Genomic DNA, 13,739 nt, shown 5'->3' with positions numbered 1-13,739 from the left:
GTGTGTGAAATACTTCTCAAATTGTTTTAAAATCTCTAATAAATATTATTTAAGTCAAGGTTATTTTTTTTAACTCTGTTTTGAAAATATTTAAATATTTGTTTTCATGATTTAAGATTTAGGTGGGGTTTTTTTTATAAGGACATATGTGTACAACTTTTAAAAAACGGTGGTAACCTAACTTTAAAAATCACCTCATCGTTAATATCTATTTAACAAATACTCTCTAGGAACCTGGGTGGTGCTATGTTAGGCCAGTGGTCGGCAAACTCATTAGTCAACAGAACCAAATATCAACAGTACGTCTGAAATTTCTTTTGAGAGCCAAATTTTTTAAACTTACTTCTTCTAACGCCACTTCTTCAAAATAGACTCGCCCAGGCCGTGGTATTTTGTGGAAGAGCCACACTCAAGGGGCCAAAGAGCTGCATGTGGCTCACGAGCCGCAGTTTGTGACCACGGTTTTAGGGGAATGGAGACACAAGTGAACCAAAAGTCCTTCCTTCTAGGTCTTACATTCTAGTTTGGGAACCGATGTGTCCATAGTAAGTGTCAAGCTTGCTGCGAACCAGGGCCGTGGGAGCACCAAGACAGTGCTGCCGGGGAGTGCAGCACAATCCAACATCTCAGCATAACAGTGAAATAACAAAGAGCTTGTTTCACTCCTTGATTAGGCAAAAATGGTTTTTATCACTTCAGAACATCATTTTAATAAAATACACCCAGGTCTGCACTTCAATTCAAAAAGGGGGGGTGGGGTGGGGTGGGGTGGGGTAGGGGAAGTGGGAAGAGATCAACCAAAGAACTTGTATGCATATATGCATAACCCATGGACATAGACAATAGGGTGATGAAAGCCGGGGGCATGGGTGTGGATGCGGGCTGGAGGAGATCAATGAGGGGAAAAGGGAGACATAGGTAATATTTTCAACAACAATGATTTAAAAAATAAATAAAAATAAAAAGGAAGGAAGGACCTGCGACATTTTATTTTATTTTTATTTATTTACTCTTTTTTTGTGTCATCTCTGTGCAGGGGCCATGCTAATATTCTCTGTATCATTCCAATTTCAGTATACGCGCTGCCGAAGCGAGCACAGACCTGCGACATTTTAAAACTGAATGAAATTATAGCGGACCCTATTCCTCATGAAGACTCTCTCTCCACCAGAGTTTCTATTAGACTCACTCCTCAGTGTGCTTTTTACTGAATAGATCACAGCCAATGTTCTAGTCCTTAAAAAAAAAAGCAGAAAGTTTTACTGTAATACTCGTTTCTGTACTGTAGTGGATGTTATGTTTCATTTTTATTTATTTTTTCACGAGGCTGAACAGTTTTAAATCTCGGCCCCCTTTACCTGCGCAGTAAAAAGGGTTTTAAAGGTTCCAATAAACGCCTTATGTGAGTCGCCTACTTCCTTCCTGAAGCTTATCTTGCTTTCACACACAGTCTCATTTGCACACACGAGGTAATTCTCTTGCCCCCATAATCTATTTATCCTACAACATACTCAAGGACTCTTTGTATGGTTTATTTTTGCACAGATAACTTGAGGAAAATCTGAACAAAGATGCATTTCTGCTTTGGAGCATTGGGGACATGAAATTAAGAATGTGCCATGAGGATAATCCATCTGGATCAATTAAAGGGAAATGTACCAAAATGTGTAAGAAAATCTATGCGGCCACTTAAATAATTTCCCCCTCAGATATATGCAAGGCTATCCCATTTCATATTTCCTTCAATCATACCACATTTTTATCATAAAAATACCCTGTCTGACAAGGTGGGTTCCCCCTGGTATATTTCATTAGAGATGGAACATACTAAATTTTATACCTTTTTTTGTTTATTGTTTGTTTGGGGGAAAAATGCAGCAACTTCATTCTCATAGCACTGCAGACTAAACATTATAAATCAAATAGCAGAAACAGGGCCATCAATCTTTAAATTTACCACTCGCTGTTTGACCTTAGTTGTTACTTAGCATATCCCTATCTATATTTTACTTTTCTGCTATTGAAATGGACAAATTAATAGCCCCAAATTCCTTTTAAAAGTGAAATAAAGACATAAAATGTATCATTACAAATAAAAGTTCTTGCAATATTTAACAAAGGCAATCTCAGTCTGTTTCTCCCTCCTTCTCTCCCCTGTCACATTTCTAAAAAAGAAGCTTAATATTCACTGAAAAAAAAAAAAAGCTCTGAACTATCAGAGCAAAGAACAAAATGATAACTCATGTTTGATGAGCAAATCCACCTACAAACCAAATCTCCAATAGAAGAGACAGTCATGGACTTGAATGAAGATGAGCACAGCTTTAGGCTAGAACCCACAATGGCCCATAATACTGGTTATGAAGATTTAGCTGACCTCTGGCAGACGGAGAGAAAAATGAAAAGTGCCATTGCAGCAGTTCTTTGGTGATTAGTTGAACTATGCATACAGAGTGCCTTTATTAAAGAAATGAAGGAATGCTAGATGCATTATAGCAAGAGGAGGCAGAGGAAAGTGGGAGATGATCACGGAGTCATCACCTTCTTAGGTTTAGTGGTGCTAGCTACGATGCGCACAAAGCCTCCATCAGTGCAATCTCATACTTAAGATCTGCTGAGTTTTCTATGCAATATTAAATGGAATGAGCTAAACATGCCTCTTCCATGTTGAAGGGGAAGGAAGGGAAGGGGAGGAGAAGGGAGGAAAGGACACTAATCAACATGCAATTACTCTGGTGAACGAAACTAGTAGCTTTTCAAAATCTGCTTAAAAGAACCTGGATCAAGTGCTTTTTGACTTTTAAGTTGAAAGAGCATTTTACAGATTTCAAAATGCTTTCCATGCATTCTAATTTGAAAACTGTAACTCCTTTTCTTTAACATTTTTTTTACTCCACAAAAGCATGGGTTCTTGGATTAAAAAAGAGGGCATTCCTAAGAATGATTATAATGAGCTCATTGGTACTAATAAAGAGTCTTTTAAAAATGATATTTCAATTGTCTTCAGTTTTCTACCTCATTATTTAAATGGTGACCCTGCCTTACTTGTGTGCCCAATTAATTTTCAATAACATCTATGTTTAATTTTCCTTTTAAATTCTCTGTGACCGATATCTATTTTCTGATTCTTCTGAAGTTAGCTGTAGAGGACCTTGTTGGTTTTGCCTGTCTAGCCTACTCTCCCCTTCTTCAGAGACAGAGCCCTGCTCTCTGTAATGAACCTATAGCATGCAGTTCCCAGGAGGCTGAGCCCATCTGCCTCACTAACCCAAACACACACAGGGCTGGATATCTGACCTTGCCCTGGCCCAAGCAGAGTCATTAATCTCCCTGGATACCGTAATTATTTTAGGGGCAGGCATTTGATGCAAGCAGAGCCAATCAGATTCTCCCTTAAAATTTGCTGTTTGGATAAGGGAGTAGACTGTCTCCTTTTAGATTATGAGCTGAGGGATACAGGCTTAGAGATACCAGCAGCTATCTCCCTTTCAGGCAGAGAAAAGCCACTGAGAATGAAGCTAACATTTGTAGAGAAGCAAAGCACAAAGACTAAGAAACAATCCTGTGATATCTCTTGATCCTCTGGATCAGACTGGGCCAGCTTTATATTTAAGCTCTTGGAGTTGACTCCTAACAAATCACCATTCAGCGTTTCTGCTGTTTTATTATGCTGTTCCTCACTCCTTCCTCTATCCTGTTCCTTTCTTATTTTATATTTTGGAAGTGGGAAAGCTGTTTCTTATAGCATTCAGAGACTTTTCATTTAAAGGCCTCTGTTTCCCTCTTCTTATTTCTCAGATCCCTAAATAACTTGGGAAAAAAATGAAGAACGAAGAAAGCCACAAAGTTCAGCATAAGAAAATTTATCAAAATCTTGCCAGCTCTGCCCTCCTAGATGCTTTCTTGGTATGTACCTCCCCTGTCTCCATTCTCTGACCTCCACTTCACCATTTCATTGTTTGTTTGTTTGTTTTTGTTAATCCTCACCTGAGGATATTTTTCCATTGATTTTTAGGGAGGGTAGAAGAGAGAGGGAAAGACAGAGAGAAACAGCCATGTGAGAGAAACACATTGATTGATTGCCTCCTGCACCCACCGACCAGGGCTTAGGACCAGGGGAGGAGCCTGCAACCAAGGTACGTGCTCTTGACCTGAATCAAACCAGGGACCCTTTAGTCCGCAGGCTGACACTCTATCCACTGAGCTAAATGGGCTAGGGCTCCACTTCAACATTTTTAAAAAATTAAAACTATTTTATATATAATCCATTTTACTAATCTGTCTCTGTGATTAAAATAATTACTGTAGTTTTAATACTTCTCTTAAATAGAAAACATAAAAATGTCCTTCCCTCTCATAGCTAATATACAAAAAGATGGAAGATATTTTTAAAAATTCAAATAAAAAGTACCCATGAGAATAAAATACAGAGAAGTAATTGCTCCAGGTCTGATAATTTTCTACTAACAGATTTAGCTATCATGCAAATAATTTCCAGGATTTGTAATATTATACAATAAATTAAATAGTAGGTAGCCTGGACTAATGCAACACATCTATCCCAAATATAAACTGCCACTGAGGAAAATTTCCCTCTTTGATGAAGATGAGCTTCCCATTAAAACAATGGCTCTATGATTATTCCCATCTCTGTGAACAGCATATTTGGAAAAAGACCACATCATTCTCAAAGTAACAAAAGCCAAAGAGTCAGTCACTAAATGTCAACGTCTCTGCCTCATTTTATAGTATTAACCCCTTGAATTGTGTTACCATTAATTAAGGGCTGCTCTCCTGCCCATTTCACTATCTTGTAGATTGTGACAAATGTACTATTTCAGTAAAAGTTGGCTTTGGGATAACTGGGATAAATGTGATTGCATTCCTGGAATCTTTATAAAAATTCCATCTTGATGCCTTTTATTTTAAAACTAGAGGCCTGGTGCACAGATTTGTGCACTTGGTGGGGTTCCTCAGCCTGGCCTGCAGGGATCAAGCCGAAACCAGCTCTCTGACATCCCCCAAGGGGTCCTGGATTGTGAGAGGGTGCAGGCCAGGCTGAGGGACCCCACTGGCACACACTTCCCTCTGAGATTCATCAGTGTGTGGCATGTTTCCATGCCTGTGGTTTCCGCTCCTTCGTTGAGCATCTGCCCCCTGGTGGTCAGTGCACATCACAGCTACCAGCTGGTTGGCTGGTTGGCTGGTCTGCCGGTCGCTTAGGCATTTAAATATATACTAGAGACCTGATGCACAAAGATTCATGCAAGAATGGGCCTTCCTTTCCCTGGCTGTCAGCACCACCTTTTCTCTGGCAGGAGCCGCCTTTTCACTCCAGCCTGGAGCTGCCTTTCCACCTTCCCATGCTGCCCAGAGGCCCAGAGTGGCTGGGGCGGTGTGGAATGCCCCGCGCCCGGCTGCTGGGCACCTGTGTATGCAAATTAACCCACCATCTTTGTTGGGTTAATTTGCATACTCAGTCCTGACTGGTTGGTGGGTGTCATGAAGGTATGGTCAATTTGCATATTACTCTTTTATTAGTGTAGATATAGATGGCCTGACCTTGAGCTAGCTGTATGGATCCCATAAGGCTTTGTAATAAAAGACGATGCGATTTAAAATCAGAAGATTAAGGTTTAAATTTCTGCTCTACTAACTACTTTGTTTTTTAATTTGGACATGTCACATTTCTGAGTCTCAAGTCTTTCATCTGATAAATGGGATGAAACCTAGGTGACAGAGTTACTGTGTGAAAAAATGATTCAATAAATAAAACTATGCCTTAGAATATATACAGTATGTACAAATATCAGTTATTTATATATACATAGCACACACACATATATAGTTGTATGGTTCAAAAGAATAATTTTGTAGAAGGTTAATTTCAACTAAATACAAAAGGTTAACTATGATTTGGCTATAAGCTTGATCAAAAAATTTGAGATTATCTCGTTCAATGGTGGAATGAAATGAGAGACATTGAATGACTTCAGAAAGGACAAAGGCAGAACTGACGTTGCAGGTAGTACTAAGAAAAAAAATAAGATATAGTCATTTACAAAATGAACAAACTGATCGTAAAGGTAATAACCCACCTGAGCATATGAATGGCTGTGATATACAGGTGCCTACACTTGGTTCACATCATTGTATTGTCTTACACATCGGTAACCAACTCTAAGCAACCAGAAAGACCAGCTGGACAATTCCCTTTTCAAAGCATGCTTTTATTGGTATATGATGCATGGTAATTTGTCCACAACAGACAGAGCCACCACACCCTTGAAAATGCCATGTTTATAAAAATCTGGAAATACAATTTGCATTCAATTAGAAGTCGCTCTCCAACAGAGACAGGGCAGAAGTCATATTTTGCCACCAATAAAGATCTGAAATTGAAATGCTATTTTTCCAGCTGAGAATCATTCAGCAAAAGTCTGAGCAGTTTCCTCCACAATGAAAGCAGGTAAGTCAGTCACAGCTGCGGATGGAATATAAGAACCATAGCTCTAAATCTCACCAATGGGCCAGCAGACCTGGTCTAATCTAATCAATATATATTACTGTGTTGTTCCCAAGTGAAAAACACTGTGTCTCATTATAACCAAAATGTCTCTGTAGACAAAAGATGTTTTTTATTTCCCCTTCAGCTAGCTCTTTTAGGTGCCAAATTAAAGATTGAATTGTTCATTTCATTCAGAGATTTCAAAGACAACTTCCTGGATAAGTTCCTTTAAAATGCAGCCTTAGCTGAGAATATGTAATACTTTGAAAAGACGGTGATTTCTTGGCATAGAACGTTCAGCAGCATCATTTAGACTAAAAATCATGAACTCCTTTCCTCCTCCAACAATGCAGATATTGTCCGATATTGCTCACATAAGATGCAAAGACTCCCCTGAGTTCCATTCTCCCTTCAGGGCCACATCACTCTTTTAGGCACTAGCTGTCTTCCTGATACAGGGGGGACTGCTGATCAGTAAAGCTGTGCTGTATGGGTCACGTCCATTTTCCCCATTAGGCTTGCCCAGTATGGGTTTGAGATGCACAAGATTATACAGACATAGAAACTGAGTCCGAGGAGGATAATAACTTGCCTAAGATTACACAGTCATTTGCAGCAGTAGTACTTAGACTTAAGAGCATGAATCCTTCCGCGGTGTGTGTTCTTTCCATTTCCCTCACCACCGGGCATGCTTTGATGTGGAACATAAAGATGACGAGGGCTCAGCTGGTTCCAGCCAATGCGTTTGCCTTAATCTACCAAACAGACTCCCAATCCACTTTGTAGCAAAGAGTACTCTTCAGTCTATTCTCAGAATCTCATTCCTTTTAACATTAAGTTTATTTTTCTCTGCGGCGACTAAACCTCACACATCATTGTACTGACTAAGTTTGAATCCTGCTTGTGTGACTTTAGACAAGACACATCAGTTTCTTCATGTGAAAAATGGAATAAGGTTTTGTGAGAACCATGAGCCTTCACATAAATCACCTAGCCCAGTGCCTGGCACACAGTAAGCCTTCAATGAACATTTGCTGTTGTTATTATTATTATCACTAGAGGCCCAGTGCACGAAAATCGTGCACTGGTAGGGTCCCTAGCGACTGCCGGCTGTCGGCGGGGCCTCCCTCCCTTTCTCAGCCGGCCCGCCCCCTGGTCGAACTCCTGGAAGAACTCCCGGTCAAGGGGACGATTTGCACACTACGCTTTATTATATAGGATTATTATTATTATTACTAGAGGCCCGATGCATGAAGATTCATGCAAGAATGGGCCTTCCTTGCCCTGACTGCTGGCACCACCTTTGCTCCAGCCAGAGCCGCCTTTCTGCCTTCCCATGCTGCCCAGAGGCCCTGAGCGCTGGGGTGGTGTGGAACGCCTGCGTCGTCTCCATGGTGACAACACAAGTGTCCCGCCCCCGGCCTCTTGGCGCCTGCGTATGCAAATGAACCCACCATCTTTGTTGTATTCATTTGCATACCCACTCCTGATTGGCTGGTGGTATGGTCAATTTGCATTTTTCTCTTTTATTAGTGTAGATTACTATTATTATTATTATTAAAAACATATATTACTACTAAAACTTACCTTTATCTTCTTTCCTATTTCTATTCATTAGGCTTTTTATTTTTGTTTTCCTCGTTTATACATTAAATTGGAATGGATTGTGCTTAATTCACTAAAGTAGCTGGTATAACAATTGTATTTTTTACAGCATCCGACAAAATTGTCGGCCAAATGGGGTCACAGGCAGCTGGCACTTGAGAGAGAAGTCATTAAGGTTTATTCTAAAGAATCCATTTACTTTTTTTGCTGATTCCGTGTAAAGCAGGAACAAGATAGTCCAACTGACTGTTTTGTAAGGTTTATGTTCTTCTCCTTCTAAAACCTGTCACTTATGTGTAATAGGACACTGACTATATATTTTAAATCGCAGATGGACTGATTTACAAAAAAAATAATAAAACAAAATGAGAAATTATGTTGCTCTTTATCAGGAGGTTATTATAAGAGTCTTAAAAATTATAAAAAAAGATTCTAAAAATAGTGAGTGTACAAGTTCCCAATTTCAAATAAGAAGTAGTTAAAATTTGCCTCACAAAGGGAAGGATTAACTTTGATATTCTGCCAATATTTATGGAATGCTAGGAAAAATAAATACAAAATGGATAAAAGTGATAAGATGTTTGTAAATGAAAAATGAATCCCTTAAATACTTCTGTCAAGAATGATTTCTTTGTTGTTACAATGATTGAAATTTTTGTTTTTAAAGATTTTTGATTTAATTTTTTTAAAAAAAATTCTGATTAGTATTTAATGACATGGGAATAATGCTATTATATGTTAAGTAAATTGAGGGAGAATGGGTAAGTAGAAAGCCAGAATGAAAAACACTGATTAGAAGAAAACATACTAAAATATCAGCGATGTTATTTTGAATAGGTCGGTGGGCCGTTTTTATTTTCTTCTTTCTGCTTTTTCTATTCCAACATGAAGGGAAAAGGAGAACACTGGGGAGAGAGGATGTTGGCAGAGAAGACTGGCCTGGCCTCCAGGCGGGGTATCAGCAGGGCCAACAACATAAACTACTACTGCTGAACCCTCTCAAAGGGGCCCGGCAGCGGAGGCTCTCAAACAGGACTGGCAGGAAGAGGACGTAGAGGACGTGTCCCTACGAGGGTGTGCGCATTGGTACCCGAGAAACTGCAAAGGAACTAAACACAGTATCTTTTTCACTCTGAAAAATGACCCAAAAAGGCACCTCCATCATTAAAACACATCACCGATTTGCTGAATCCATACTCCTGCAGAGCAGCTTTTCAAAATTTACTATAGAAAACGCCAATGTCAACAGTTCAAAGAATATAGGCCACACAGACATGATTGCATTGCAATCGCATCGTTCCTCTCTGGCTGAAAGTAAATAAAACCCTGCTCTTCCGGGCTGATTATTTCTAACCCACGTGAACTCTTCCAAGGCCTTTGACTCTTTTATATATTTTGAATCTTGAAGGCCAGCTTATGGCTCTTGCTGATTCTTCAAATTTCACCTCCAGTCTACTAAACAGAGATCTGTGTGCGTCACAGCTCTCTGCACTGCAGAGTTCTGCATGCTGCTGCCTTTAAACGAACCAAGAGCCTCACCATGCTTTTGTTGTTCTAATCAAGACTGGACTTCAATCCTGCCACTATTGGTTTATAGTTTCCAATCATAGAGCATATTTCATGAGATTTAAAAAATATATTAATTAATCAATTCAACCATATTTACTGAGAGCCTACTCTAAATGGAAAGGGATGTACGAAAACCGTACACTGAAATATTTTAACATTATGGTACACAAAGCCTTCTTTCTGTGTCTTAAAATCTTTACCAAATATCAGGAACTAATTCTGCTGAGAGTTGGAGATCAGAGTCAGATTTCAAAATTATTTTCTCTCTCAACAGTATTGCAATGAATAGAAATGTAAACTGAGAGATTCATTTCAGTTCCCTAAAGCTCTGGAAAACCAAAAGAAATATTTCTTCCATTCCATAATTACTCGGCTATGCTTAAGGATAGCATCCATCGCCCCATTAATGATAGCATGAAGGGTTCCAATTACAAGAGTTTCAATAACTGTATTCAATGAATCATGCAGTAGAGAAATTATTCACAGGGGGGGAAAAAAAGCACCAAAAAGAAAAATCTAGTATTTGCTGTTGTATAATAAGCACTCAAAGATATAAAACAAAGCACAACGTGATTCCTTAATGCTAGTTAGCTAAAATCTACATAATTGTACTAAGCTTTTCATAAGGGGAATTAAATAACAACTATCCCAAACTCCCCGGACGGATTATCATTTTGTAGTATGTAATGAGTGCCCTTAGAATTCAGAGGAAGCCAATTTAGTCCTTCCTAGCATTTCATTTCCTGTTTGATCTTACTAGACTGCTGTCATCAATCCAGTTGAATGATGCTTTATCTAGCTAAAATGTAGCCAAAACATTATACTTCATGCAATAAAATAATAGGCTCACATCACATCATTACAATCCTGGTACCACCAACCTGAAGGGAAACGCTTTAGGTCAAACTGGATCTATTTCAACAGATTTGCAGTACAACTCAAGTTGCCAAAAGTACAGACCTTCTACCATGCTGTTAGCCAAAGGAAACTGTTCCTTAAACACGCTCCAGGTTGGGACTGAATAATCGGGAACATCTATTTATTGAAGAGCTTAGCAAACTGAGAAATGGCTTTAAATAAAGAGCTAACATAAGGGAGAGAAAGACTGTAGTTATACGTTTTATTTTCAAGGTCTGATAAATTCCCCTGTCGGATATCAAAATTTAATGCTATGCTTTTCAGAACTTGTAAGTATGAAAACTATTTTTACTAGTCCTTGCTAATAATGTCTTCAGTTCCCCTGACATAGCACGAGGCACCAATCAGTCTAACAGTTGTAGAACTGCATAAGCACAAAGCGCACTTAACATTCAACAGATGAAAACTAATCTGAGATCTTGCCCAGGGACTTGCTTTCAAACATTTTCATAATTAGTCACTTGCTATCAAATTTGAATTAAGGGCATCTATATATAGTTTCCTTACTCCATCGCAGCAGGCTTTACAGGAGAACTGAGGAGCTTTGGACCCGGGGCCCCAGACAGCTGCGTATCCTGCCGCAGGCAGTTGCTGAAGGCATCAAGACACACTTAGAAAAACACACACAAAAAAACCCACAATGTTCTCTATTGCTCACCCAGAACTAGGCCTCTGAGGCTATTGGGTTATTTTCCAATATTTAAAGATACTACATTATCCTAAAATGACCACGTGTGTGGTATCTCTTAATATCCAGATGTATCTTAAGGGGGGTATCTAGTGGACCCCAAGCATAATAGAGAGCCATTTCGATTCCAAACAGCAAATACCATCTGCTTCCAAAGTTGATATACTCCATAAGGGCAGAGGGTAGACGTGAGCAGGGCCTTCGGAAACAGACATTGTTTTGGGTTAAAAACTAGTGAACAGAATATTTAAATATACTTACAGGAAGAAGTATTTGCTCCTTCGGTTGTTACTGATATTCTAATGGGAGACTCTATAAAACATAAAAGTGGAATGAGGCTTTACTGAGTCATGCCACTTGGATTCTTACTTTAGAAACTGGCCAGGCTTAGGTATCATCGGGGAAATGAGGACTAGAAAACAGTGCAACAGAAAAGCTGAAGCATTTCCAAGTCCAAGGAAGATATATGCAATATTCAAAGACAACAAAGGAAAATTTCTGTAAGTCCAGACCCAAAGACTTTTGAAAGAGATGAAAATGGAGTGGGTCCATCCACAAAGATCGCCCACACCAACTGCTGTAGGCACTTCCTAGAAATACTAACAGAACCACAATGCCTGAGAGATAGACAAGTCCTTCTCTGACGTGTGGTCTTGATTTTTAAAAACGTTAAACCAGAGAACAATCCCCATATTAAGAGAGAATGAAAGTCAACTTTCATGCACAGAGAAAATAAAAGAAGAATGAGAATATTTTCAGGCAACTTGGTCTGCATAAACATCCTGACCAAACACGGTGCTAAATAAAGTCCATGCACGATCCACTAGGGGAATTATATTAGGATTCAAACAAAACATGCTAAAGTAAGTACATAATGCAATCATTAGGGATGTACAGTAGCAAGGTCCTCTTAGGTAGCAAGGATAAGGAAGGAAACCAGTATGTAAGTACAGACCTAGCAGAAAACATAACTCATGCAGAAAAAAACAGCATAGGACCTAAGGGTTTTTATTAGTAAGAAATAAGAACAACTTAGTATCAAAAAAGGATTGAAATTCAGCAGCCAGAAGTTATAATGATTCAAGTTATATATCAGAAGATAATAGTTACACTCTAAATTCCCAAGACAAGCACCACATAAATGTAAAAGCTCAGGTTCATAACAGCATCTACTGAGTTGGATAATTAAGTCCCTACATTTAAAATAATAATAATAAATTCCTGAATGAAAGGTGAAGAGTTTCAGATAACAACAATTATTTTCTTTTGATCTCTCTTCTCCTTCCTTCCTTCCTCTTTCTTTCTTTCCTTCCTTCCTTCCTCCCTCCCTCCCTCCTTCCTTCATATAAATACTTATATCTTAGTAATGGCCCATGAATATGCCCTAAATATGGCCAAAACGATCTAGGATATAGAGAAATTTAGCTTTTATGATTTTTAACAATGGCTTTGAAGGGAAGATTAAAACCTGGTGAAGGTAAGATAAAAAAAAAAAAGTTAGATTGTGTTGTGTCAGAGTATATGGCCTCCTATAGGTTCAACAAGCTACAGGACATAATTAAAAAAATAAATAAATAAAGCCAAAACTTTAAATCTGGGGTAATGGAAAGAGTACTGAGTTTGAAGTGTCTGCTCTTCTGAGCTTGCTGAGCTGTATGACTTAACATTCCTAATGCTTCAGCTTTCTCACTTGTAAAATTAAGCAAAATAATGTCTTGTTTCATGAATCCGTTGTCATTATGAAATGAGAAATAAAAATCTTAGTAAACTGTAACATAGGAAAAAAAAAGTTATTATACCTTTGAAGTAAGATTTAAATCCAGGTCTGCAAAAATTTAATCCAGGTCAGCTTCCAGTTGATTATTAATTCTTAAATATGTTAAGGTTCTGTTTACCACAGAATTACAGAGAATAAGAAAAAAAATTCCCAGTAGATTAATTAGATTTATAGATAGTGGGAAAACGAATGAATTATGGTTATAATGCATTAGTTCACTTGGGTTATATGTAGTATCTGCTCAGTCTATAACTGCTCTCAGCAAATATTATAGGCAAGTGAGAAATAAACAAACCAAAAAAAAAAAAAAAAAGCAACAAAATGTTTAAAAGTCAGTGGCTTGTTTTTTATACTTGATCTTAGCCGAAAGGCCGAGAAGCGATAGTGGCTTGTTTTTTAAGTTTAGGGACCCACAACTGATCATTAAGTGCTCAAAGGTTATATATCAGACATTGATACATTATCCAGGAATAAACTAGGGTGGATGAAAGCAAGCAGAGGCAGCTAAGAAGAGTACCTATAAAGATATAAAACCTGAATTTACAGCCTAGATGCCTCCTTTCCTGTTCTTATGTCACTAAATTGTCTCTAGACATAGATTTCTTTTCCTTGTGCATGCCTCTCAGGCCCAAGTTCAGACATACATCAAGAACTGCATTCCCTGAAGCAAAATC

General features: G+C 38.5%; 1 protein-coding gene across 6 annotated transcripts in view; it reads right to left on the bottom strand.

The window, feature by feature from the left end:
- Positions 1–13,739, bottom strand: part of NRG1 (neuregulin 1) — a gene marked incomplete at both ends in the record, with an annotated part of 981,791 nt that overhangs the window by 128,553 nt on the left and 839,499 nt on the right. For 5 of the 6 annotated variants that reach the window (XM_079779291.1, XM_079779290.1, XM_079779292.1 and 2 more), the window contains one exon: positions 11,550–11,600. The exons of the other annotated variant lie outside the window; for it this stretch is intronic. In XM_079779291.1, coding sequence (XP_079635417.1) covers positions 11,550–11,600 — 51 coding nt within the window. The remainder of the gene's footprint in view (positions 1–11,549; positions 11,601–13,739) is intronic. 6 annotated transcript variants of the gene reach the window in all.

This window comes from Cnephaeus nilssonii, assembly GCF_951640355.1.
Source record: "Cnephaeus nilssonii genome assembly, chromosome: 8".
NCBI lineage: Eukaryota > Metazoa > Chordata > Mammalia > Chiroptera > Vespertilionidae > Cnephaeus > Cnephaeus nilssonii.
This window is presented reverse-complemented; position numbering and strand designations above follow the sequence as displayed.